The 27339-nt window shown below is 39.6% G+C and overlaps 1 protein-coding gene across 4 annotated transcripts in view; it reads left to right on the forward strand.

Moving 5' to 3' along the window:
- The window catches only part of ATP11B (ATPase phospholipid transporting 11B (putative)), a 100935-nt gene that overhangs the window by 29647 nt on the left and 43949 nt on the right, over positions 1–27339 (forward strand). For all 4 annotated transcript variants that reach the window (XM_075004680.1, XM_075004681.1, XM_075004679.1 and 1 more), the window contains exons 5-20: positions 1636–1743; positions 1961–2089; positions 2989–3092; positions 4510–4557; positions 9381–9445; positions 9975–10056; positions 11829–11979; positions 16672–16869; positions 17668–17826; positions 18070–18245; positions 19985–20053; positions 21190–21263; positions 21348–21451; positions 24631–24812; positions 25704–25907; positions 26782–26935. In XM_075004680.1, coding sequence (XP_074860781.1) covers positions 1636–1743; positions 1961–2089; positions 2989–3092; positions 4510–4557; positions 9381–9445; positions 9975–10056; positions 11829–11979; positions 16672–16869; positions 17668–17826; positions 18070–18245; positions 19985–20053; positions 21190–21263; positions 21348–21451; positions 24631–24812; positions 25704–25907; positions 26782–26935 — 2007 coding nt within the window. The remainder of the gene's footprint in view (positions 1–1635; positions 1744–1960; positions 2090–2988; positions 3093–4509; positions 4558–9380; positions 9446–9974; positions 10057–11828; positions 11980–16671; positions 16870–17667; positions 17827–18069; positions 18246–19984; positions 20054–21189; positions 21264–21347; positions 21452–24630; positions 24813–25703; positions 25908–26781; positions 26936–27339) is intronic.

Raw genomic sequence — 27339 nt, forward strand, 5'->3', positions numbered from 1 at the left:
TCATTGAATTTAGTATGTTATCAAAAATACAGTAGATCTTCACAGAAAACTATGATCTTTTGCTGTAATTTTTAGAGATTGTTGATGAGTACACTTGTAGTAATGAGTAGCATTAAGCTTTTTATATAGAAATGATCGATATAAATCTTCTACAGTCTTTAATTTTTATCAAGTCAAAAAACGATAAGTGTGTGTGTTTACTCAGCCACTGGGGCTACTTTTGTACCTTTTCAACTGAGTGTACACTTGACTGCTTTTTTGTTTTTACAAAGCAGGATGTGTATTCTGCTTTCATTTTTGAGTATCTATAGAAAAGTCTGGTTGTCTTCACTATTAAAAAATTGAATGTGATTAGTTACTATAGATCAGGGGTGGGAAACCTCTGGCCCATAGTCTGGAATCAGACCACAGCTTGTCTGAATCTGGACCCTGAGGCTTGGGACTCCGCTCCACGGTATTTGGCCCATGCTGTGGTGAAGTGTTTGGAGCCCTGAGCCTCGCAGGCTGGATCAAGCAAACTAGGACCAGATCCTGACTGTGGGCCCTTCTGGGGTCTGGGAAGGCTTCAGGCTCTACAGTTGCTCGCTGCTGTTCCCCCAGCCAGTGAAAGGGGAGTGGGGAGCAGCAGTGGCCTCAGCAGAACTGTCCAGGGGCTTCTTACCACTGCCGTGATTGGCCAGAATTTGGTGCCAGGAAGCAGAGCCATGTGCATCCAGTAGTGCTGCACCCTAGTCTCCCACACCCCGTGCCACTTCACTCTCTGCTTTTACACTCTTCTTCCCTTCCTGTGCCCTGCTTCCCACCCCTATTCCCCAGCTGTCCCCAGCTCCTGTCCCATCCCACCCAGACCCACACCCCCAGTCTGCTCCTCCTCCCCCTCTGCCCAGACCCCCCACCTTGCTCCTTCACTCTCTACTCCCTTCTGTCCAGACCCTGCGTCTCACTCACGTGTCCCCTGGCTGATTTGTTTTGAGTATGTGGCCTCCAATCTGAAAAAGGTTCCACACCCCTCTTCTACCTCATTGTTTTGTATTGTACTAAAACTTGGTACTTGTCTGTTTTTCTGACATACTGTCATCTCCACTTGCTCAGATAAACATGAATGTCAGCTCCACACTAAAATCCCTTTGCCGAGAGCAGGTGTTGCAACTGTTGCTAGAGCAAGCTCTCTGAGAATTGTATAGTTCGACCAACAGAAAAGGGAGTAATTTTAGTCTGATACTTCTGCTGTTAGTAAGTTAGTGAATGAGACTGTGAGAATGATTATCTATTCAGCTGTCTTAATCCTCATAGATGTGGTGAGGTTCTCAGGTTGTGTGAGAAGTTCTTTTTTTTTTTAAACTCTTCTTTAAGACCTTTCACCTCAGGTGTTTGTTTTTAAAATGTAATAAGAGTCTGTAATTCTAAACTACATTAGCTACTTTTTATCCCTTAACAAATCTGAAACTATTGAAAACAAAGGGTGTTCTAATTGCACAATATGTGCAGCAGAACCTGACTAGTGACATGCTCAGGGACAAACAGCCAGTTGTTTGCAAAGTCGTCATGCCTCAAACTATTTTCGGTTGCTTAGGAAAGTATATAGCTCTTAGGTTTCTAGTTTAAAATACAACTTTCAGTCTTGTATTTTTTCAGGGGTATGAAGACTGGTTACGACACAAAGCAGACAATGAAGTAAATGGAGCTCCAGTTTATGTTGTTCGAAGTGGTGGCCTTGTAAAAACTAGATCAAAAAACATCAGGGTATGTATCTAGTAACTAGCAGAAAAATAGTGAATTTTTTCTTTAGAACTGTAATTACTCTTGTTAGTTCATAAGAAATAGCTCATTTGCTGAATTGGAATTTTATATAAACCTGTTGCTTTATAATTCTGAATAACAATATTAATATGAATTCTAAATCTGTTCTTTTTTCAAAAGTAGTATCTATATACATCTTGTTTTGTGTTCATCTTTTCAGGTGGGTGATATTGTTAGGGTAGCCAAAGATGAGACTTTCCCTGCTGATCTCGTACTTCTGTCCTCTGATAGAGGGGATGGTTCATGTCATGTTACTACAGCTAGCTTGGATGGAGAAACTAATCTTAAGGTTGGTAGTCTAACCACATGCAGTTTGCTGATATGAAATGCAGCATAGAAACAAAAAAAAAAAGTCAAATGCACTTTGAGCATTTGCCTAATTAGTAAAGGCCAACTTCCTTACCAGAGAAGTTGCTCAAATGGAGGTGTTTTTTGTGTCGAACTACTTTTTAAAAAAAAAAAAAAAAAAATCTCATGGCCCCCACAATGTGCAAAGTTTCCCTAAATATAAAGAAAGTGTGTCTAGGCTCTATCTTTATCAAAAATAGTTGATGTCTTTTTATCTTGTGTGAGCATATAACAAGGCTATGTTTAAAATCAGTGTCTCATAATCTGTTCTTTAACTTGCTGAGCTACACATAAGATCGTGTTCTGCCACCTTTAGTCAAACCGTGTGCCACCCAACCCCCTTGAAATCAATAAGCTTACTTTTGAAATAAAATGTACTATACGTAGAGAGTAAGAGTAACAGAATCTCACCTTTAAATATGTTTTAAGATATCATAAATATGTGTTAAGATATCAGAACTTAGTATGCCTATTTATTTATTTGAACTGCTGTTTTATTAATAGGACCAAGACTCTTCCTTGGTCTGCTAATGTTAGTGTTATAAAATGGTAATTAACATGGGTATTCGGGCCACGTTAATCATTTTTAAGGAACAATATCGCAGCATTTTAAACGGTGGCTTTCAGTGTCACAATGGTGAAACATCTGCCATTATTCAAGATGTGACACTTCTATTTACAAAATCTACAACCCATTTCAGGGGTCTGGAACCTTTTTTGACTAACAAAACATAAATGGATATAGAAAGGTACTATTCAGTGAGAATTTCTCATTTTTAGAGATTCTTTTCTATATTTCTGAATAATGAAATTGAATGGAAAATGTGTGGGTTTTTTCAGACTCATGTTGCAGTTCCAGAAACAGCAGTATTACAGTCAGTTGCCAACCTGGACACGCTTGTAGCAGTTGTAGAATGTCAACAGCCGGAAGCAGACTTATACAGGTGTCATTCCATTCTTAATTTCCAAGTTGATTTAAAAACAAAATCTCTGGTGCCTGTTAATAATTATGGATCTTGTTGAGAGTAAAGTTTCTTCCCATGTATTGTGGCTTATTTCGTATTTTATTAAACAGATGTAGAAGTGTGTATATATAAATCCCTATCCTACTTAAAGCTGCAAACTGAGAAAGAACCTTCTGATTTTGTTTATTTTAGTACCAGTATAGTTCTGCATCGTTTCATAAGCAGAAAATTTTTTTTCAAATTTTAGAAATAATGATGCTTGAGCAGGAATTCTGTAAAAACGAGTAGAGCTGTATGTGGTTATGCCAAAACACTTCGGTCCTGAATAGTCAACACACTTTCCTTTTGTTCTAAATTTGTGTCTGAAATTATCTTTAATATCCACTAAGAGCATATATCCCAAAACTCCTTTTCATGTACAGCATTAACAGAATTTTTAATGGTTTTCCAGCAGCAAAAGATTAGTTTGGTAAACTATTGCCACATCTTAAATGTCTCATTTAAAAACTGCAAGCAGTGTGATAGACTTTCTTTTAAAAAGGATATTTTCATAGCTAATATGTGCTGCATGTAGGTGTATGGCCCTGTAAATATTTTGATTCATAGCATATTAATATTGCATGATTTTTTTATTTATGGCTAGATTTAATAGAAACCAATAACTTGAATATACATTAGTTTTAGTAATCATACTATATGGACACTAGTTTATTTTAACTGAGTATTTGGATCTTTCTGTAAGTTAAAATTCATAACTTGAATGTACATTTGCTTAACTAGTTATTGAACACTGGATCTCTTAGGTGAATTGTAATGGTGTCTGTGGGGAATGACTAAACCAATGATAGTGTTCTTACAGTCATTTCAAATCAGTGCGTTATATGACATGCAAAATATATTTGACGTTTCTCACACCTAACAAATTGAAAATTTTGTTTATTCATCTCTTTTGTTAAATGTGAAATTAGTGTTCATTTCAGATGAAAAGTATTGGTATCTGACTTTTTTTAAAGGAATTTGGTTTCATGGTTGGAACCATGTAATCCCTGTGGGGGTGTGAGATTTTCAAGCAAATTAAAAAAAGATGTATTTTTTTACCTGATTTCATAACTGGATTTGTATGGGTTATTTCTAAAACATCTCAGTTCATTTTCTTGAACAGAAGATGGTTCATAATTGTTGTCGATGACTTCTTGAAACATACATGAAAATTATAACCAAGGTTGATGTGTAGCCCCTTAATAAAAATACTAAATCAAGGATGAAATAGGCCATCTGAGACATGCTATATTTGTCATGCTTTCTTTGTAAAATAAAGATTTTTTTCTTTTAATATTGGAGTTTATACACCAGTATTTTTGAAGAATTTGTTTTTAACACAAGCACTTTTTTATAGATTTGTTGGAAGAATAACTGTAAGTCAACAAATTGAGGAAATTGTCCAGTAAGTAAAATGTTTGTAAAGCTATCTTAATGTAACTTAAATGCTAAGTTTAAGGTGATAAAACGTAACAGTAATAAAAGAGCATTAGTCTGGAATGGAAAAGGGTAATAATTTATTATTGAAATGCTGGTTTTGACTACATAGGTAAGGTTGAACCAAGTAAAACTAAGATAGTTGAAATATTTAAATCCAAACTTACTTGATGTGTAAAGCGTAGCTTATAGTAGTTGTGTTAGCTTCACCACTTTGGTAACTTTTTGTAAAGTTTGCATTTGAATAATTTTAAAATGTGTTTATCTAGTTAGATTGTCAAGTTTTTGAGAAGAGTTGTAACTTACAATAATGTGTCTCAATGTAATAAGTACCTGTGGCGTAGTTATCAGAGGCTCTGAGTGCTCTCAGCTCCTGTTGAAATCGGGGAAACTATTGCCTAGTTATACTGCTGGGACTTTATGTAAAGATTAATGTGCACTTTCATTCAGTATTTAGCTACTTAAATGTTGCAGATCATATAATCCCATGTGTTACAGTACAGTAAAACCCTGAGATGCGTGCGTTTGAGTTGGGAATATCTCTGGTTAATGCAGCCGCTGCCCACGACAGGCTCCCAGCTTCTCTCCACTGGCAGGAGCTAGAAAACAGACCAACACCAGGACTGGTCAGTTTCCTGTGTCCTGAGTGTGTGGGGAACTGTATGCCAGGCTCCAGCTCCCCACAGCTCACAGGAGACAGGAAACTGATCTGCGCTAATGCACTGGTCAGTTTCCTGGGTCCCGGAGTTGTGCAAAATTCAACTTTAGGCCATGTTGCCAGGAACACAACCTCTGCATAAGTCGGGAGTCCACTGTAAATGAACATCACCTGTGGTAGTGAACATGCCTGTTGTACTAGGTTTTCCCATTCCATTGAAATCAATGAAATGCCTATTTAATATACAGCAGTAAACATCAAAAGGGACATAGAATCATAAGGCTGGAAGGGACCTCAGGAGGTCATCTAGTTCAGCCCCCTGCCTCAAGCAGGATCAACCCCCACTAAGTCATCCCAGCCAGGACCTTGTCAAGCTGGGATTTAAAAACCTCTAGGGATGGAGAATCCACCACCTCTCTAGGTAACTCATTCCAATGCTTCACCACCCTCCTGGTGAAGTAGTTTTTAACTAATATCTAAATTACACCTCTCCCTCTTCAACTTTAGACCATTACTCCTTGTTCTGCCATCTGACTCCAATGAAAACAGTTTCTCACCCTCCTCTTTAGAGCTCCCCTTCAGGAACTTGAAAGCTGCTATTAAATCACCCCTCAGTCTTCTCTTCTGTAAAGTAAACAAGGCCAAATCCCTCAGCCTATCCTCCTAGGTCTTTAGTTCCAGCCCCTTAATCATTTTTGTTGCCCTCTGCTGAACCTGCTCCAGCAAATCCACATCCTTTTTATACTGGGGGGCCCAAAATTAGACACAATATTCCAGATGTGGTCTCACCAGTGCCGAATAGAGGGGAATAACTGCTTCTCTAGATCTGCTCAAAATGCTCCTCCTAATTCACCCTAGTATGCTGTTAGCCTTCTTGTCTATGAGGGCACACTATTTACTCATATCCAGCCTTTCATCCACCATAACCCCGAGGTGCCTTTCCATCATACTGCTGCTGAGCCAGTCGGTCCCCAGCCTATAACAATGCTTGGGATTCTTCTGCCCCAGGTGCAGGACTCTGCACTTCTCCTTGTTGAACCACATCAGATTTATTTTGGCCCAGTCCTCCAATTTATCCAGATCACTCTGGATTTTCTCCCTACCCTCCAACATATTTACCTCTCCCCCTAGTTTTGTGTCATCTGCAAATCCAGTCCCTCATTCAGGTCATTAATAAAAATGTTGAATACCACTGGCCCCAGAATCGAGCCTTGTGGCACTCCGCTTGAAACTGACCGCCATCCAGATGTTGAGCCATTGACTACTACCTGTTTGGCCTGACCATCAAGCCAGTTTTCTATCCATTTTATGGTCCAAGGATCCAATCCATATTTCCTTAACTTATGGACAAGAACGTTGTGGGAGACTGAATCAAAAGCTTTGCTGAAGTCAAGGTATATCACATGCACTGACTTCCCCATGTCCACAGAACCTGTTACCTTGTCATAGAAGCTAATCATATTGGTCAGGCAGGATTTGCCCCTGGTGAATCCATGTTGGCTACTTTTGATCACTTTCCCCTCTTCCACGTGCTCCAAAATGTGTTCCTTGAGGATTACCTCCATTATTTTCCCAGGGATTGAGGTAAGGCTGATGGGTCTATAGTTCCCTGGATTGTCCTCCTTTCCTTTTTTAAAGATAGGCGCTATGTTTGCCTTTTTCCAGTCATCTGGTATCTCCCCTGATCTCCAAGAGTCTTCAGAGGTAATGGCCAAAGGTTCAGCAATGACCTCTGCCAATTCCCTCAGTACCCTTGGGTGCATTTAATTCAGACCCATGGATTTGTGTACATCTAGTTTTTCTAGATAGCTCAGAACTTGTTCCTTTCCCACAGATGGCTGCCCTCCACCTTCCCATACTGCATTGGCTAGGACCATCATGTGGAAGTTGACTTTGTCCGTGAACACTGAGGCAAAAAAAAGCATTGAGTACTTCAGTTTTTTCTACAGTCAAGCAGTAGAGGAGTTCAGAGGTTTAAGAAAAATTTTCAGCTGATGATCACTCCCATATAGGAACCTAAAATTATTTAGTATCCAGATTTCAGTAACAGCTTGTGGGTGTTGAGACCTGTTGAAAAGTTGATTCTCCTTATCTTTAAAATGTACTTTTGTACGTAATAGATGTATTAATTAATAAAGCAGTTCCTTCCTGTGACTTGTTTGATATTATAATTACCCAAAATTTCATATTTAATTGTTTGTTTTAGTTAAGGCATAGATCTTGGGGCTGAAAGCTCTGTCTTCTTTCCCCACATTTCATACAGGAAAATCACATGAGCAAATCATTTATTCACGCAGAACTTCAATTTACATATCTTTTAAAACAGACATAATATTTACTGAGTTTACAGTGGTATTGAGAGCCTTAACTCATTAACTGAAAGATTTTTATATTTTCACATGGGAGGCAAGACATACATAGTGAACCACAGACTTGTTAATGAGATTATTCAGTTAATGGAAAGAGGCTAAACAAAATCATCACCAGTTTGATATGTTAATACTCAAGAAGTTCATTTTTAACTGGTTCTGATATTTTTAAGCCCTTTTTCCACTTAACTTGAATGATTCTTTAACAAATTTATAGTTGAAGGCATATATACTGCCTTTTATCTCAAGAGATAAACATACTTATAAATGTGAGTGAATTGATACTTCACAGATAGAAGTGTTGTAGTCTAGGCTAGCTACGCTGGTTTTTTAGATTGCAAAATGGTTTGAGTCCAGTGACGTGTGTAGGCATCTTAGGGGAACATAGTTTACCTGAATACATAACATTTTCTCTGCTTCAAGTATACTATATTGAATTTTTATTTTTTAATACAAATTTCAAAATTTCAAAAGAAACATTTACTTTTATTCAGGCATGGTTTGAATTCTTTCTGATAGTTTATATATGTATTTATGCACATGTAAATTAAAGCACATACAGTAAACTCTTCCATATCCGGCAGCCTCAGGATGGAAGGTTGTCAGAGATTCAAATTCAAATATTCTGGATTACGGAGAAGATCCCTTCACCCTCTGGGGTCTGCGCTATGCCAACGCTCCCCTCCCCAAAGATCTGGGCATCCTAGCTCTCAGAGCATCGCCTCCAGCAGTGCAGCCTGCTCTGGGTTTCCAGCAGCTCAGGACTCGTTAAGAGGAGTGGAGGGTACTGTGCTCTTGCCTCCCGTTCTTCTGCAATCCCTGCTGACCGCCAGGATTAAGCTACCCCCAGCAGCAGGCCCCAGTCTGTGCTGCTCTGTGTGTATGTGGCTTTCTGTGCTCCAGCCACCTGTCCCCGCCAAGATTAAGCTGTTGGGGGGGAAGAGGGGAAGCACTGGACAGGTGCTCTGGGCTGCTGGGGGGGGCGGGGGCACAGATGGGTGCTCTGGCCACCTGTATCTGCGGTGTTTGCACAGCTCCTCTGGAAGAGGAGACCCAGGTGCCAGGAATATCACCAGGTGTCGGTGCTGGTTATTTGAGTACCAGTTGAAAGGGAGTTTACTGTATCACAAAGTAAAATGTATTATTTGCTTACACAGGTACTGTGGTTGTAGCTGCAACCTGGCAATTGTGTAGCTACAGTTAGGCTACTATTAAAAGTCTGTATTTTTTGTGCATACAGCTTTTTAAATCTGAGTTATGCTTTCAGGTGAACTTGAAGGCTAAGATAGTTTGTTTATGTGAGTGGTAGTTACGACATATTGTTGCTACCGCTTATGAAAGAATGAAGAAAACACCAGCATGTACAGGGGACCAATAAGCTGTACAACTTAGCGTTTTAGTTTTTAATTCTGTTTTCTACTTCTAACCTAACACTTTTTTGTTTCATTTCATTTTGTATGAGAACCACTTCAGGCAAAATAAGAAAAATTTACTTTTTTTGCATGACTTCAGACTGACCATTCTGACAGTTTCCAAAGATGACACAGTTACAGGGGTAGAACATATGCATATAATGCTTGCCTTAAATTAACCTTACTGGTAACTATAGCTGTACTTTCCATAGCATTTCAGCTGATACAAATTGTTTTAAAGGGATCCTTGGAATTCAAAAGTTGGTGATGTTCTAGATTTTAAAAATAGCTATTCTTCAACATTGCACTTTTTAAAAAGAAAGAAATTCTTACATTATCTATTTCTTTTTAGACCTCTTGGGCCTGAGAGTCTCTTACTTCGAGGAGCAAGATTAAAAAACACAAAAGAAATTTTTGGTTGGTAGACATCAAAATATTTTTATAAGTGTGGTGGTCTTAATACCTGTTGATTAATTGTAATCTATTCCCTCCCACCTCATCTCAGATTAAAATGTCTTCAGCACTCCTACTGGGGGTTACCTGTACAGGGGGTCTGATAGTGACTGAAGGAGAGTAGACTGAGCAGAGAGCCCATGGGATATTGAATTCTGTCTTTTGGTTTAATTATGGAGTAACTAGAATCCAATATATAAGTGGCTGTGACACTGCTGTCCATTTCTGACATTTTAAGACTTACTCTTGGGTATTTATATTCTGACCTATGTTTGTATATCAGGGAAACAGTGCAGAGCTAACACTAAGTAGGATTAACATGCTAAAATTAGTTCCAGAATCTGCTTTGTTGACATGGAATCTCTGAAGTCTTACTTGCTTCAACTATATAGTGTCTGAAAGTGCACATTACAAGTAACACCCTCTCTAATTTTCATAGAAAATACCGGTATATATCTGAACAGGAGTTAAAGTATGGTTTTGGCTTTTTCAGGTGTTGCAGTGTATACAGGTATGGAGACAAAGATGGCATTAAATTACAAGAGTAAATCTCAGAAGCGATCAGCAGTAGAAAAGTATGTATGTGTTACACTGTCTTACCTTTGTGTAGAATCTAAACTCAGTGTTTCAGCAACAATTAAAAAATGAATTGCCAATATTTTTAGTAATTAGATAAAGGGCACTATTGTAAATGCAAGGCCTTCTGCAGGCTTGCACAATTGTAACTTAAATTTCATTTCTTAATACTGATCATCTAATTCGATCACTTTATTACTTAGTTTTGTTTTGCAGTAATGTGCAAAACTAGTTTGATTGTTTGCTTTTACAAGGAAGGATTGGAATAATAAAAATGAATCAGTTTTTCCTCCAAGGCTTTGCTTTTAGTTCTCAGGCAGAGACTACCTAAGGTGATTAGGCTACTCTAGAGTAGCAGGAGAATGTTATTCAAGAGATGTAAGGTGCTCCTTTCACCAGTGGTATAGAGTCTGTTTTTTACTGTAGTGCCAAACTTTGTCACTCTTTTGACAGATCCTTTATTAGGAGGTTACATCCTGCCCTTACAGTGGGTTGAACTAGGTTGAAGTCTGTCACCTATAAGTTCTGTTACGTGAATGCTGATTTTTATTTCCCTCATTTTTATCCCATATGGGTGTTTGTCCCTGTTACATTGTCTGTGGTATTGGTAGAGAAGACAGAGATTCCAAAAACTGTGTCCCCTCAGGTATATATGGAGCACTAGCTATCTGAAGATTCTGGAAAAACTATTTGCTTACATTATTTTTTTCTGAAAATAAGTATCTGGAAACATTCCGTAGTGAATGTTAATTAAATCCTTTTACGGGTTACAAGTACTATTTTTAAATTCTTGGCTTGTTGTCATTCTGGTCTAAAAGGCAGTTAAATGTACTGGTATAAGTCTATAAATGAAATGCCTTAAGTATTTTGGAAACAGATTATATATAAACAGTTAGACGTCCTGTGGCACCTTATAGACTGATAGATTTTTTGGAGCATGTATCTGGCGAAGTGGCCCACAAAAGCTTATGCTCCAAAAAATCTGTTAGCCTGTAAGGTGCCAAAGTACTACTTCTCAGTGTTTTTGCGAATACAGACTAATAGCTGTCCTTCAGAAATTAGATATAATGCGTTTTTGTCTATGCAAGTTGTTAGAAGTGCAGGTTGGCCTGCTGACATTCTTTTACAATCAAAGACGTAATTATACTGTGCAGTCAGACACAAACAAATCTGTGGGATCCACAAGAAGCTGCTATATCTTTTCCTTCCAGTGTTCTATGTGCTATGGAACTGCCATTTCAGCTGGTTGGATTGGGTCTCTGTATTGGTCCTTATTAGTTCCTTAAATGGTATTTAGAAAGGAAGGTGTCCTTGGAGTAATAGCAATAAAAGTTAATCCCTAAAACTCCAAACATATCTGTTACAGGAGACAGATGTTGATGCTAGGTATCAGAGGGGTAGCCATGTTAGTCTGTAGCTTTGAGAACAACAAGAAGTCCTGTGGCACCTTAACTGTTAGTCTATAAGGTGCCACAGGACTTCTTCTTGTTCTCCGATTTTGATACTGTTACACCTTAATTTAACTTTAATTCACTATAATTTAAGAAATCTACTGTAATTTATCATATGTTCTAGTCAAATGCAGTCTTCCTTTGTTTGCCATTATTGTTTGTATTTGTCATATGGAAACTCCTTTTGTTTAAAACGGACACTGAAAATATTTGTCAACAAAACATTTGCATAATCAACTAAATTTTAACATTGTTTTTTGTACATTAAGGAAAAACTGAATAAAAGACACTGAAATAGTATTTTTGTGTCTTCCTTCTAGGTCTATGAATTCATTTTTGATTATCTATCTAATAATCCTCCTATCTGAAGCAATCCTTAGTACAATCCTAAAATATGCTTGGCAAGCTGAAGAAAAATGGGATGAACCTTGGTATAATCAGAAAACCGAGCATGAAAGGAACAGCAGTAAGGTAATATGTAGTTGTGTAAATCTGCATATTGAGGAAACAAGCCCATATATATTTAGTAGTAGTAGTAGGCATCCTTCAGTCTGCATAGACTATGGATCGCGCCCTTAAAAGTTTCAATTGAAGACTTCATTTACAGCGTCTATTGTGACTATAAAGACCCACACGAGAGTGACAGTCCTTGCTGCATCTCTTGCAGATGTAGTGGGTGTCTGGCAAGTCCTTATTGTGCTTTCTATGCGCTCGCTTCTCCTCTGCTAGGTGTCTGATCTTCACCTCGCCCTTCTGAAGGCCCTTGTGTAACCCCTGCCTCCATCTTCTGCTGTCGTCTGCTAGTTCTTCCCAGTTGTCCAGCTCGATGTCTACCTCTCTGAGGTCTCTCTTGCAGACATCTTTGTAACGCAACTGGGGGCGTCCGGGGGGTCTTTTGCCAGAGGCTAGCTCACTATACAGGATGTCTTTTGGAATCCTTCCATCGTTCATCCTGTGGACGTGGCCAAGCCAGCGGAGCCGACGCTGCCTGAGGAGGGTGTGCATGGTTGGGATTCCAGCTTGCTCGAGGACGGCTGTGTTGGTAACTCTGTCCTTCCATGATATTCCAAGGATGCTCCTGAGGCAGCGTAAGTGGAAGACGTTCAGCCTCTTTTCCTGGCGGGCATACAGGGTCCAAGTCTAGCTGCCATAAAGGAGGGTGCTGAGGATGCAGGCTCTGTAGACTTGCATTTTGGTGTGAGTGTACAGCTTGTTGTTATTCCACACTCTCTTGCTGAGTCTGGACAGAGTTGTGGCCGCTTTTCCGATCCTCCTATTTAGCTCAGTGTCCAACGACAGGGTGTCAGTGATGGTGGACCCAAGGTAAACGAACTCGTGGACAACCTCTAACGTATAGTTGTCAATGCTGATTGATGGGGATTCAGCAACATCCTGACCAAGTACATTCGTCTTCTTTAGGCTGATGGTAAGCCCAAAGTCCTTGCACGCTTTGGAGAACTGATCCAGCAGTTTTTGAAGCTGGTTTTCTGTGTGAGACACTACAGCAGCATCGTCTGTGAACAGCATGTCTCTGATGAGGACTTCTCACACCTTAGTCTTAGCTTTCAGCTTTGCAAGGTTAAACAGTTTCCCATCAGATCTTGTGTGCAGCAAGATGCCCTCTGTTGAAGATCCAAAGGCATGCTTCAGGAGGAGTGCGAAGAAGATCCCAAACAATGTCGGAGCAAGCACGCATCCTTGTTTGACGCCGCTCCTGATTCTGAAAGCATCCAGTAATGCGCCGTCGTATTGGATGGTTCCTCTCATGTCTTCGTGGAATGACTGGATCATCTTGAGTAACCGTGGAGGACAGCCTATCTTGTGGAGCAGCTTGAACAGACCATCCCTGCTGACCAAGTCAAAAGCCTTGGTCAAGTCGATGCGCAAATACCTGCTCGTGAACAACTGTACATCTTGGGTGACTTCAATGCAAGAGTTGGAGCTGATTGGGCCTCATGGTCTTCCTGCTTAGGACACTTCAGTGTGGGAAAAATGAATGACAATGGACAGCTTCTCCTTGAACTGTGCACGTACCACAATCTGTGCATCACAAACACATTCTTCCGAACGAAGCCACAGCACAGAGTGTCATGGAGACACCCACGCTCGAAGCACTGGCATCAACTTGATGTGGTCATCACTAGGCGTAATAACCTCAAAAATGTCCTTCTGACATGCAGCTATCATAGTGCTGACTGTGATACAGATCACTCGCTAGTTAGCTCCAAACTCAAGCTGAGACCCAAGAAGCTGTACCACTCTAAACCTGCTGGAAGGCCCCGCATTGAGGCCAGAAAGACGGCAAACTCGGAGAAAGCTGTAAAGTTCAGAGAGACCCTCCAGGAAAATCTGCGCAGCGGCCCTTGGGGCGTCGATGCGACATCCAAATGGCAACATCTGAGGGATACAGTTTACAACACGGCCTTGTCGGTGTTTGGAAGAAGAGCTAGAAACACGAACAACTGGTTTGAAGCTAACTCTGATGAGATGATTCCAGGCATTGAAAAGAAGCGCGCTGCACTCCTGGAGTACAAGCGCTCACCGAGCCAGAGTACCCAGCAAGCACTTAGAGAGGCCAGAAGAACAGTACAGCAGACAGCCAGGCGCTGTGCCAACAACCACTGGCTCCAGCTATGCAGCAGCATCCAGACCTGTGCCGACTTTGGTAATCTCAGAGAAATGTACGAGGGTATGAAGAAGCCATTAGGACCCACCCAGAACAAGATGGCACCTCTGAAATCCAAATCTGGTGAAGTCATCGCTGACAAAGCCAAACAGATGGAGCGCTGGGTTGAGCACTACTCCAAGCTGTACTCACGCGAGAATGTTGTGTTTGACGCAGCCCTCGATGCCGTCGAGCTCCTATCAGTAATGGATGAACTGGATCAAGAACCGACTGTGGATGAACTGAAGAGAGCCATTGACAGCATTGCAGCAGGAAAGGCCCCTGGTCAGGATGGTATACCACCAGAGGTAATCAAATGTGCTGCGGACACACTCCTGGAACCCCTGCATGAGCTACTGTGCCTGTGCTGGAAAGAGGGTGAGGTTCCACAGGATATGCGTGACGCTAACATTGTAACGTTGTATAAGAACAAAGGAGACAGAAGCGACTGCAACAACTACCGTGGAATCTCCCTGCTAAGCGTCACTGGTAAACTGTTCGCTCGCGTCATCCTTGGCAGACTCCAGAAGATTGCTGAGAGGGTGTACCCCAATTCTGCACAGAGAGGTCTACCGTTGACATGGTCTTCTCTCTAAGGCAGCTGCAGGAGAAGTGCAGGGAGCAGAGAAAGCCACTCTACATATATATTTATAGTATGTGTTAGGCTTACAGTACTTACACTGTTGTGTTTTGACATGGCAGCTGCTTTGTTTTGCATCATTATATTTGAAAATCGGTATTGCTTTAATTTAGCCTTTGGAGGAATCCAGATTTAGTTTTTAGTCCAGTTTCTGAACTAGTTTCTGAAGTAATTTCCTTGAATGTTTCTTTTGGCAAGGCCCAGGTTTTGAAGGCTTAGGTTTCTAGAATGGTATATTCACAAGGCTCTGTTACAGGCTTCTGTGTGTGCATCTCCCATTGTTGGAGGATATTTAGCCCATTCATTTTTGTTTTTAAAAAAAAAAAATTGTTTGCAATTTTGCTTATCCTGTAGTGCCTGTTTTGAAGAAATTGCCAGACAGAATTCACTTACCCACCCACTTTCCTTTAGAGTTTGAAGGTATACTTTGAAGAAATGTTCCATTGGCTATCACAGTCTATCTCTGGAGGCTATCCCTACTTAGTAATTTTTTACTTTAATTTTGTTTTAAATTTTGGACTTGTTTTGAGGGGCCATCTGCTTCCCATGCAGTTCAGTACCTTATAATAAAGTTTGAAAGGGGGGTAAAATTCTCAGAGGTACAAAGTGGAGTTCAATGCTCATTTCCTGTTGACTTACATTGAGAGTTAGGCACCTAACTTACCTTTTATAATTTAGGTAATCTGCTCTTTCAACTCTAAACCAGTGGCAGTAGGTGTACATTCACTAGTCACCATACTGAGTTCAAATTTATTGGACTGATGAGAGTGCTCCCAAGTTTTAACACAGCTGCTATAAAATAAAATATATGAAGAGCTCTCATCGTTTAGTAACCTACTGCAAATGTTGTATTGGTACCTTACACTCTTAGGAGAGTCATGTGATATAAATGTTCTTCGAGATTGAACTGGAAAAAACCTAAACATAATCTTCTTCCTGGATACCTTTTTTTTGTAAATTACATGTGTAGTTGAGTGTTAACTTGTCAGAAGTTCTTGTACTAGCTTTAAAACAATCTTAATTAAAATATTAATGAATTGAAGATGTTTCAGATTGTGTAGTGATCCTCTTTTTAGTACCTGAAACTATTTTAAATCTCCAAGTTTTTGAACTAGTCAATCAAGTGAAGGTGTAGGGTTTTTTTTCTTCATTGGTATGAAGTAGTTACTATATAAGCAAGAAGTACTTCTGGACCCACTGCAGCATACTGGGGGTGGAAAAACAGGATAAGCATTTCACCCTTGATTTACATCTTTTTCAAAGTATTATTGCATTGTCATCCTTTAGTATAGGCATTTCTAGTTTTTGTTACTTAATTTGTGTGGCTACTTCAACATGAGCTATGTCAAATATAAATTATGAATGTTGTGTATGAATAGGTAACAATATGGAATATCTGTAGCTTTGCCTTGATAACTTGTTTTGCCTTTATAATTTGTGGATTGTTAGAAAAGTCTGTGATCGTCAATTTGATGCAGTGTTTATATCAGATAGTCATCTCAATCCAAATCCCAAGAGAAAAGTGTTCGCATAACAAAACCATCAGCACACTTAAAATTAATTGGCACACTCCTTTCTGGTCTCAGCAGAGAAGATATGTATAGATGAGCTTGAAAACTGAAATATCCTCTCGTCACTAAAGGCAACCTGCCAGCACCAGTCTTTAAGACATATTGCTATGGCACTGTGGTGAAGCTTGCACTGCTACTTGAACTGTACCACTTCTGAATGTGTGGAAGACTTGAGTCTCCTTGATCACACATAATCTGATACCTTTCATAATATTGAAAAACACTTTGTGAACATGTTTCATCTAAAGTTTCTCTGGTTACTGTTTCCATCTCTTTCTCTCCCATAGATTCTGAGGTTTATTTCAGATTTTCTTGCTTTTCTGGTGCTCTACAATTTTATCATACCTATTTCACTTTATGTGACTGTTGAGATGCAGAAATTTCTTGGATCTTTTTTTATTGGCTGGGATCTTGATCTCTATCATGAAGAAACAAACCAGAGAGCACAAGTAAATACTTCAGATCTCAATGAGGAGTTGGGACAGGTAACAATATCCATTTTTTAAACTTTTTGTTCAAATGCCAATGTTAAATAGTCACAAAAAGTATTACTGACTTCATATGGACTCTATTTTGAGCAACTTATAAGAGTGTGAAGGTAAGATCTGCATATCCAATTTGATGAAAGAAATACATATTTGAAGTCTTTTGATACAGGTTGAACCTCTCTTTTCCAGCAGCATCCATGGTCTGGCATGATTTTAGTTAGCTGGATGTCCACTTACCTTGGGAATAGCCAAGTGTCCTGTGGTCCCATAAAGTTTCTTTGCAGGCACTAGTGTTTTGTTCTCTTGTTTAAGCTCAGATTTACCTCAAATATTTTCTAAAAGCCCAGAGAGGTAGCCATGTTAGTCTGTACACCAACAAAACAAAGCAGCAGAAATTTAGCACTTTATAGACTTGAACAAAGACTAACAAAATGATTTATTTGGTGATGAGCTTTCATGGGACAGACCCACTTCAGATGAAGTGGATCTGAAGTGGGTCTGTCCCACGTAAGTTCATCACCGAATAAATCATTTTGTTAATCTTTAAAGTGCTACAGTTCTGCTGCTTTTTTTCCCCCTAAAAGCCCAGTTAGCAGTGTAAGTGTTAGTAGTGCTGCTAGACAACATTGACCTCCCATGGTCCGGTAAATTCTCTTGTTCAGCACTGGTCAAGTCCAGAGGGTGCCGGACTAGAGACAGTCAACCTGTAGTAGCAAAATATGTGATATATAGGGAGTTGATAATTTTTTCTGTATTAAATTTGCATAATTTCAGAGTTTTTTAATATTTCTCTAGGTGGAGTATGTGTTTACAGATAAAACAGGTACTTTAACTGAAAATGAAATGCAGTTTCGAGAATGCTCTATTAATGGCATAAAATACCAGGAAATCAATGGCAAACTAGTTCCAGAGGGATTGACTGAGGATTCCCCAGATGGAAACAGACAGAGTCTTGTAAGATTTTATTTTTCTTAAAACTGATTAGATGTTGATGAACACTTCAGTTGAAATATTCATTCCTGATGCCTTATTTAGAAGAAGCGGAACTTCTGTAAGGATTTAAGAAAGCATGGTGGATGTAGGGCAGCTTGAGGCATTTGATTTATTTAAATGTCCGCTTATTTGGTGGCACTGTAGAGTAGTACATCTTGTTTTAGAAGGATAAACTTTTGCTTCTGAACTGTTTTGTCTTTATAGATGAAAGAGGAAGAGCTCTTCTTGAAAGCAGTCTGTCTCTGTCACACAGTACAGATCAGTGCAGATCAAACCGATGGTATTGGTGAGGGGCACAGGCATACCAATGGAATACTGTCTCCACTGGAGTATTATGCTTCTTCACCAGATGAGAAGGCTTTAGTTGAAGCTGCTAGCAGGTGAGTTTAAACCCAAAATTGTGACAGGAGCAGTGTGGCCAACAGCAGCTTCAAAAGTGAAGAGGGCGATTTCCCAGCCTTGTGAAATTACTACCGATTGCTACAGTTTACTCTCTTTTTCTCTCATCCTCCCACACCCACCACATTGGTCCCGGCACTTTGTTTAAAAAAGTTTTACTTTTGAGTCAATTGATAGAAAGGAGGCAGCCCCCGGATGTGGATCAGGGTTGCACTGGTGACTTGTAGCCAGCCATGTTCCCTGACTTGCTGCTCCATCTGTTTTGTTATAACTACTAGTGCCCAGCTGCATGAGTGACCTGGGACAATATTTTCTCCCCTCCCACATAGTTTCGACAGGCAAAATAAACTGAGAAATTACTTTTGTGTATTGTGAATATATAGCAGTTCTACACCCTTGAAAGAGAAAAATTATGTGTTCATTTCACTCAACTAGGTCAACTGCCAGGTTTGGCTACCTGACAGATTTCTCTAAAGGATCTCCATAGAAGTGAAAACAGTGAACCAAAACAGACGTTTCAAAACCAAGTATTGTTTGATCACAAAAATAGTAACAAAGCATGAGAGGAAAAATAAGCTTTTAACTATGAGTTCTACAGACAGTCTCACCTGGACTCCTGGCTTGTTCCAGCTGCTCATACGTCTGAGGACTGGGGTTCAGTCTGCTTCCCATCAGCCTGCCTCCCTCCACACTGCCCTTCAGGGACCATCTTTTTAATCACATTTCCCCCTTGCCTGCCCCCCCCGCCCCCCACCTACAATCCAAAGTAAAACTTCAAGAGTGACACCTGCTTGCCGTTTAAATTCCACTTAATGGGGAAATAAAGTGATTATCCCTTTTCCTGCATACGTACAAATAATCTTTGCTTGAATTAATGACTTGTAATCATACAGAAAACAACACAATAATAATCAAACAGCTAGGTTTGTAGTATTCATAAAATACTATAGGGCAGCTCACAGACAGTGATTATTAGCCTTCTAGCTCAGTGTCAGATTAGATTAATAATGAGGCATTTGGACATAGCAGAATATTTTAATAACTAGTACAGGTAAACACTCTGGCTGCAAATATTTAATCCTCTAGTTTATAATACTCCAAATTTAAAATTCCATTGCTGTTTTATAGTTTCATCTGTTACTTTAAAAAATAAATTAATATATATTACCAAGGTTTGTGAACACTTAATCAGTTGATCAAGCTTAAACAAAGCAGATTATTTTAATTGTCATGTGTTTTGTTAATGTTCGTGAAGATGCAGCTATTGCTGAAATCCAGTTATAATTAGATTTAGCAAATTAAAATCTGTTATGGGGCATGTAAAGTATGTGTTTAAAATGATAAAGCACACAACATACTTTTAAGTTAGATTATAGATCTGTAGAAGATGTAGAAATCTCCATCTGATGTTTAATATTCGGTGGTTAAAAACATATATAGAAACTTTTTCATGTAGTTGATAGATCTTCATTCCATTTGTAGGAACTACTTCTCTCCACACTTGAGACCCATGTGCGCGTATTACTACGTTTCACACAGTATTGGAATCATCTTTACTATAAAAGAGGCATAGAAGGACTGAATATTTTTAATTTTCTGAAAATTAAAGTAGCTTTTTTCAGGTTATGCAATAATTTGTATTTAAAATTGGCTCTTGCACAGAATCTCATGGTAATGAAAATAACAGGCAAATGTCTCTGTTTTTCACTGCAACATTTAGAGTTGGTGTTGTATTCACTGGAACTAATGGGGAAGGTATGGAAGTGAAAAGCCTTGGAAAACCAGAAAGGTGTGTCCATCTTATCACATTTTTTATGTTTCTTAAACAGCAATAAATAAATACAAATTAGTATAATATTCTACTTTTATCTTTATACTTCCTGCCTGGAAAGTGCAGAATATTTTGTTCCTTTTGCTTTCTCCCTAACTCTCTCTTTCTGAAACTTGTGTCTATGATGCCCTTGAAATAAGTAGTATTTGGTCTTTTTAAATGAGAATTAAATGCATGTAACAATGAAAGATGTATATGTGTATAGCCTATTACAGGTTGACCCTCTATAACCTGGGACACTCTCATCTGGCAACATTGTATTCCAGCATAATTTTAGTTAGACAGCTATCACGCATGACCAAGTTTCTCATTGTCCCATAATGTTTGTTTACAGACACCAGTCTAGAGACTCAGCATTTTGTGCTGTTTAGCTGTAATTTACCCCTAAATGTCTTCTAAGAGTCCAGGATGCAGTGGAAGTGTTGGTAATGCTACTACATAATATTGACCTTCGATGGTTCAGTAAATTCTCTCTTTGGCACTAGTCAGGTCCCAAGGTTGTCAGCCTAGAGCAGTTCAACCTATAGCATACATGTTTGTACTTGTCCTCCTGTGCCCAGTCTGCAGAGGATCTGAGCTTTGTTCCAGCTCTTAGAGAAGTTGCTTCTTTTAGCCCAAATGTTAGCATAACATGTTTTAGCTCTAGAGGTCCTCAGTTCAGTTCCTACAATCAGTCAAGGTGGCAACCATCATACTTGCACAAAAGTGACTTTTACACTTAGAATTCTAAATCTTACTGAAAGTGCATGGGTCTTAATTTTCTAAGTCACTTAGTGCTTTTTCAAATGTTACCCTGTAAATTAATACAAGTTAAGCCAGGAAGCCAGCAGCTAATTGTAATGTCCAGACCCAAAACCAGTATTTAGTAAACAAGTTTCCAGTAGGAAAACAAACACAATTAAGCCTTGTCAGACAGAGGCTACCAATACAACACCGCTGAAAAATAGCCCATGAGAGATCATGTATAATAGTCTCCATATGTACATAGTATAGTTTTTATATGATGTCTGCAGCAGAATAGGGGTTTGGGAAACTTTCATACAGGTATTTTGTTCTTACAAAAAGCTGCTTTCCTTTGTCCTCCATCTCCCCAGGTATAAATTACTTCATGTTTTGGAATTTGATCCAAATCGTAGACGAATGAGTGTCATCGTAGAGAGTCCTTCAGGTGAGTAGCCAGCTCTTGCACAAAGTTGTAAGTGTTAACTGCAAAATTACATGTCTGCTCAGTTTTTACTCTGTTTATTCTTAGGAGAAAAGCTCTTATTCACAAAAGGAGCAGAATCTTCCATTCTTCCTCACAGTAGAGGTGGAGAAATAGAGAAAACAAGAATTCATGTAGATGAATTTGCATTGGTAAGTCAAAAGGTTCAAGATCTGATCCTACTAATAGATCTTGGTTCCTTGTGTTACTGCTCAGAAACCATAGTGGAAGTGTACAGAAGAACTATGGGTTTCTTCTTTTGTAGAGAGGGTATTATATGTACATGGCACTGCTTCTTTAAGAGCTAAACCTGATACCACCAAATCAGAACAAATTAGTCTATCTTCCAATTTGGTTTGATTTTTAAATCAGCATAATTTACAAAAAACAAAAGAACAAAAAAAAAGTGTAATTTAAAACTCATTCAGATTTACATTTGACATTTACATCCTAAGAATTAACTGTCACTTAAGACAGTGGGGAACCCGTTCAGTCCTTTTCTGACTGCTGCCTTTTGACTTAAGCTACCTCTACACTACGAAATAAAGATGAATTTATTAAAGTTGACTTTGTAACACTAGATTTTATAATGTTGAAGTTGAGTGTCCGCATCTACTCACAAAGTCAATTTAGTGCAACCCCACTAAATTGCCTAAATTGGACTGTTGCAGCAGAGCATTATGGGCATGTGTCCCACAGTTTCTTCAGCCTCATTGCATTCTGGGTTTTTTGCCAGTGTGTTTATGGAAAAAAAATGCCCTGCAAGTGCTTGTGGATGTACAAGGTCATCTTCCCAGGCTGCGTTGCCCCCATTCACCCTGATGTTGAAAACAAATGGCCATTTTTCAGAAGTCTCTTTCCCCAATGAGAGAAATTTTGTCTGAGTTGTCCATGTTATGAAAAGTGTGCCAGCCTCATGGTGGCAGGAGGTGGGGAGGGATGAAAGGGGCTAGCCTGCCAGGCACATAACACCTTGAGGGGGGCCAGACCCTGTAAAATGTGAAAGGGAGAAAACAAGTTTCTCACAGGGAAGTAGCCTTCATCCCACAAGCTCTTTATGATTTTGTTGCTTTCATGTCAGTAGTGAACTCTATCAATTATACATAAGATTCTCTGCTGCACTCCATAAAAGGCATGGAATAATTAACAACCAGAAGCAGGATATATGGGTCCACAAAAGGAAGGGTAAGTCAGCTGAGACTGGGGGTACACACGTGTTTCCTCTGGCTTTCCTGCTAAATCCTATGGAGGGGAAATGCCATCTCAAGCACTGAAACCCCATGCAGAGCAGGATATGTTGCTATCTGTAGGCATGGTCCACACTACCCAGCTGCCACATGGTGTACTAGCACGGGGGCTAGCCCCTAGGCACATGGCACCGTGGCGGGTCCAACCGCATAAAATGTTTGTGGGTGGCCACTGTAAATTCCAGAGTTTAAAGCTTTTAAGATAAGTTGCAAAGTCTTTATGATTATTTTGCCCCCTCCAACACTGAAGCCCCTCACAGGGCAGGACATGCTGCTCTCTGGAAGCATGATCTGCACTGCCCAGGAGCAGCATGGTGGGGAAGAGAGGAGGCCAGCCATGTGGTAAGCAGGGAGGAGGCTAGCCTGCCAGCCACATGGTGTCTTGGAGGTATGGTGGGGGAGGGGAAGCTGTAAAAATGTGAAGTGCAGAAAACAAGTTTCTTGGCCTTTCCCGCTAAATACTGTGCAGAGATGGAGCCCACACAAGCATTGAAACCCTATGCAGTTCAGGGCATGCCAATATCTGCAGACATAGTCCATGCAGCCTGGCAGCCATGTGGTATGGGGGGTGGCTTGATTTTTCACCTGACACTGCTGACCATCCCTGGTGTTTGCCCAGCAGAGATTCATCCACTCACACAGAAGTGAGATCCTGGATCTCCTGATGGCTCCATGTTGGGGCTCTATTGTAACCCTGAGAAATCATGGCTAGATGTAATCGCCACACTGGCCAGAAGGAAAATGAATCAAATTGCCTGGCTTCCTGTTTCCTACTTCATGCACAGTTGCAGAGCAAAGAAGGTGAAAGCAGCCAGAATGGACACATTTAGGGCATTGTGGGATACCTCTGGAGGCTGATAAAATCAATTTAAAGTAACACTGTTTCCACCCAATCATTTATGTGACCTTGGTGTTACATGATATTGGGGGCGGGTTGAGAGAGTCTGTCTTAGCCCCCGTTAAAATCGACTTAATTGTATTTGCAGTGAAGGTAGTCCCATTGTAAAATTGAGTTAAGTACCTTAAAAGTGACTTTGTGATCTAGTCTAGACATAGGTTTAACCCCTTGAATCTTTGGTGAGCTCTTTCATTCCCTCTGATCACAATATCTAGCATCTTAAAGCTGCATCAATAGCTTAAAACAACCAAAAGCCTAATTCTTGAACAGATTAAACCACAGTTGTTAAGGCTTTAGATTAATTTAAGAAGCTTATGTGGCTTTAAGGCCTTAGATAGGTTTAAATTAGGGAAAATGTTCAAGAAAATACAATTTAAGGAGACACTTATATAGGGCAAAAATGGCAGCAATTTGCAGTTGACACTGAGCTCTACTATTAACATTTTTACACCACCCTTCCCCTCCATTTATCCCAGGGTCTGGGTGAAGAGGATTTGACTGAATCTCCACTCTGTCAAGGTAGAGGTTATGTTCTCGGGCAACAAGAAACACTTAGAAAAGCTTCTAGCCACACAGAGCTCTCCTGTCGAGGAAATTTGTTTCCAGAGCCTCAAAACAGACCACAGTCTTAGTCTGTAGGGACTCCTCCAGAATACCGAACTCTCATGTACCACTGGTTGTAAAATTGTAACTGACTCTAAACCCTACCCTTTCCCAAGACAACTTTTCCTTAGCGAAACAGTTTTTATGCCCCCACCCTTGTTACCACTATAACCCAGAATGTATATATGCATGGGGATTAGAAAATTGTATTTCCTGCAGTGGTGTTTCACTGAATGAATGGCATTTGGCCTGCTCGTACTTGTAAAGTCAAGTACTTTCTTTCTCCCCTTTTCATGCTTTCTGATATGTTTCTTTTCCTTAATATCTTCTAGTTATTTTTTTGTTTTGTGTGATGCTGAGCCCATTTTTGGCACTTAAATTTTAGGTTGGTAGTGGTAACTTGCCTTATCTAAAGCAACTGGTGAGTTTTTAAGGTGTCCATTATGTGTTTTTCTAGGATAAAAGTATTGTATTTGTAGTGCCCTTTTTAGTGCCTTTCATATGTTTTTAAATCATTTTATGAACAGTGTGCCCACAACACCTTTCAATAAAGAATGTGCTACAATGTCTTGTTTTACTGCAGAAAGGATTAAGAACTTTGTGCGTAGCCTATAGAAGATTCACAGCCGAGGAATATGAGGAAATAGACAGACGGCTTCATGAAGCTAGAACTGCCTTACAGCAACGAGAAGAACGACTGACAGATGTGTTCAACTTCATAGAAAAGGATCTGGAATTACTTGGGGCTACAGGAGTAGAGGACAAGTATGTTTTGGGCCTTCTGCTGATTACTCTACAAAAACAAAACTAGCTTTGATTTTCATCCGTGGTGGTGTGCCCTTTCTTGTAAAATTGTCCCAACAATTCATGAATATATAGCTACTTAAATAAATGCAAACACACGCACTCAGTGAAGTCTTAAATATGCTAAACGTGTTGGGCGGCAAGATATTTAATTGTTCCTGTATTTGACAGACAGGTTTCAAATGTCTGTCTTGTAAAGTGCATGAAACAATCAGACTGACTTAACATATACTTTAAAAACTTCCAGATGACTCCTAGAAAAAACTCAAAAAATAGATACTCTTCACACCATTCTATTTTTATGCTGTATTTTTTTTTAAAACTATTGTAATTAGTCTCTAAGTTCTGCCAATTCCCAACTTCAATTCATAATCCAACAGTAGAATGATAAATAAATTACTGAAATTTGTGTAAGTTTATAATTTCCAGGTGCAGGTAAAATTCTAAAAGTTTTTTAATGTAATGTATGTAAATATTATTAAAAGAAAAATAGAAAAAAATACTGACTATAGGAAATCAAAACATGAAAAATTGCAAATGTATTTAGAAGATCTCAGTTTAAAAGGACACACTGCTGCAAGTTTGAAGTTACTTCATTTGTCAGAGCTAAATTTAGGTTGTGCTTCGCTGACATCGTGATCGGTGGAAACAAAATTGGCTAAATTCGTTTTTGTGTAGTGTAAGGAACACCCTTATTGTATCCAAATAAACGAAATTACAAGTTAAATATCCTACTGTATCACAACTACCTATTTATCATACGTTTTGTCTTTAAATATGAGGTCCAATTATAAGGTTAACTGTTTCATTTTAGTGTGCCCTATCAGTTAGTGAAGATGTTCTTGTTTTCAGACTTCAGGATAAAGTCCAAGAAACTATAGAGGCACTCAGATTGGCTGGTATCAAAGTATGGGTGCTTACTGGAGATAAGCATGAAACAGCTGTTAGTGTGAGTTTATCATGTGGACACTTCCACAGAACCATGAACATCCTTGAACTTGTACAACACAAATCGGACAGTACATGTGCAGAACAGCTGAGCCAGCTAGCAAGAAGGTAAAGTATCACATGTGGCAATCTGAATTATGTTACTAACTCTGGATGTTTTTCCTCAAGTTTTAGGTTTGCATGTCCCATATATAAACTTATTCTGACGCTAATAAAGCTGTTGCTCCTGAAAGTCTAATACCACAGTGTATCCTAGCTTGACAAAGTCCTGGCTGGGATGATTTAGTTGAGGTTTATCCTTATAGAAGCAGGGGGCTGGACTCGATGTCCTCCTGAGGTCCCTTCCAGCCCTATGATTCTGTGATTCAATACATTTGCTACTTGCCACATATGGCGACCAGGACACTGCATTGTGGTGAATATGGGGGTGGCCAATTTGTGGCTCTCGAGTCGCATGCAGCTTTTGGAGCCTTTAAACGTGGCTCCACCTGAGAGCCACGCACAGGGAGTGCCATCAGCCCACTCCATGCATGCAACCCACCACTTGGTGAGAGAATTGCATGGTGGCTCCAGTGGCTCTGATGAGTTGCCAGCATTGAATTAGAAAACAGGGCTCGGGGTGCCCATCTCTGGGGGCATTCCGTTAAAGCGGGTACAGGGGTGGGGAGCTGGGGGTACCTGTCTCTGGGGGAGGGCATTTATTTTTTGGAGAGGGCTGGTAGTGCCTGGTTCTGGGGGATGGGGAGGGCATTTATTTAGAGTCATGGCGGAGTGGCTGGTGGCTGTGAGTGAGAATAATGTGGCAAATATGGAAAGCTGGCAACCACAAATGTGGTGGTACTTAAATTCCTATTGGACACCACTGGTCTTAACAGATACTATTCTTCACCTACTTATGTGATTATGTGTTGTGAATAGGATATTTGAATAGCGTATAACTAAAATAAAATACTATCAATATAATATTTTTTTCTCTGAATAGAATAAAGGATGATCATGTAATCCAGCATGGGCTGGTTGTGGATGGGACCAGCCTCTCTCTTGCACTCAGGGAACATGAAAAACTTTTCATGGAAGTTTGTAAAAATTGTTCTGCAGTGCTATGTTGCCGCATGGCACCACTACAAAAAGCAAAGGTAAATCAGTATACAACGTCCATGGTTCTTTTCAAATACGAGCATGTTTACATTTGTAAACTATATTATTATGTTTAGTACACAGACATCCTGCACTGCAAAGCTTATTATAAAGCTAAGTAGTGTGAACTTCTTTTCAGAAAAATAGTATAGCTGAAACCGGAGACATACTGCATCATAAAAGGCTTGGTTCTCTAGCACTGGCTTAGCAGTTTGGTCATCTAACAGATTTCTCTTTACTATTTACCTGTTAAGTCTGCATCAGTGGTGGTTTGTCATTTGGGCACGTGGATCACAGTGCAAAATGAAAACATGAAATCAGTGTTGTAAAATTTAATTTCCAAATATGTGCACTATTCAGACCAGTGTAATAAACAGTTTCATCTGTTAGTAAGGGTCTGTAT

The sequence above is a fragment of the Carettochelys insculpta genome, chromosome 10 (assembly GCF_033958435.1).
Source record: "Carettochelys insculpta isolate YL-2023 chromosome 10, ASM3395843v1, whole genome shotgun sequence".
In the NCBI taxonomy this organism is placed as follows: Eukaryota; Metazoa; Chordata; order Testudines; family Carettochelyidae; genus Carettochelys; species Carettochelys insculpta.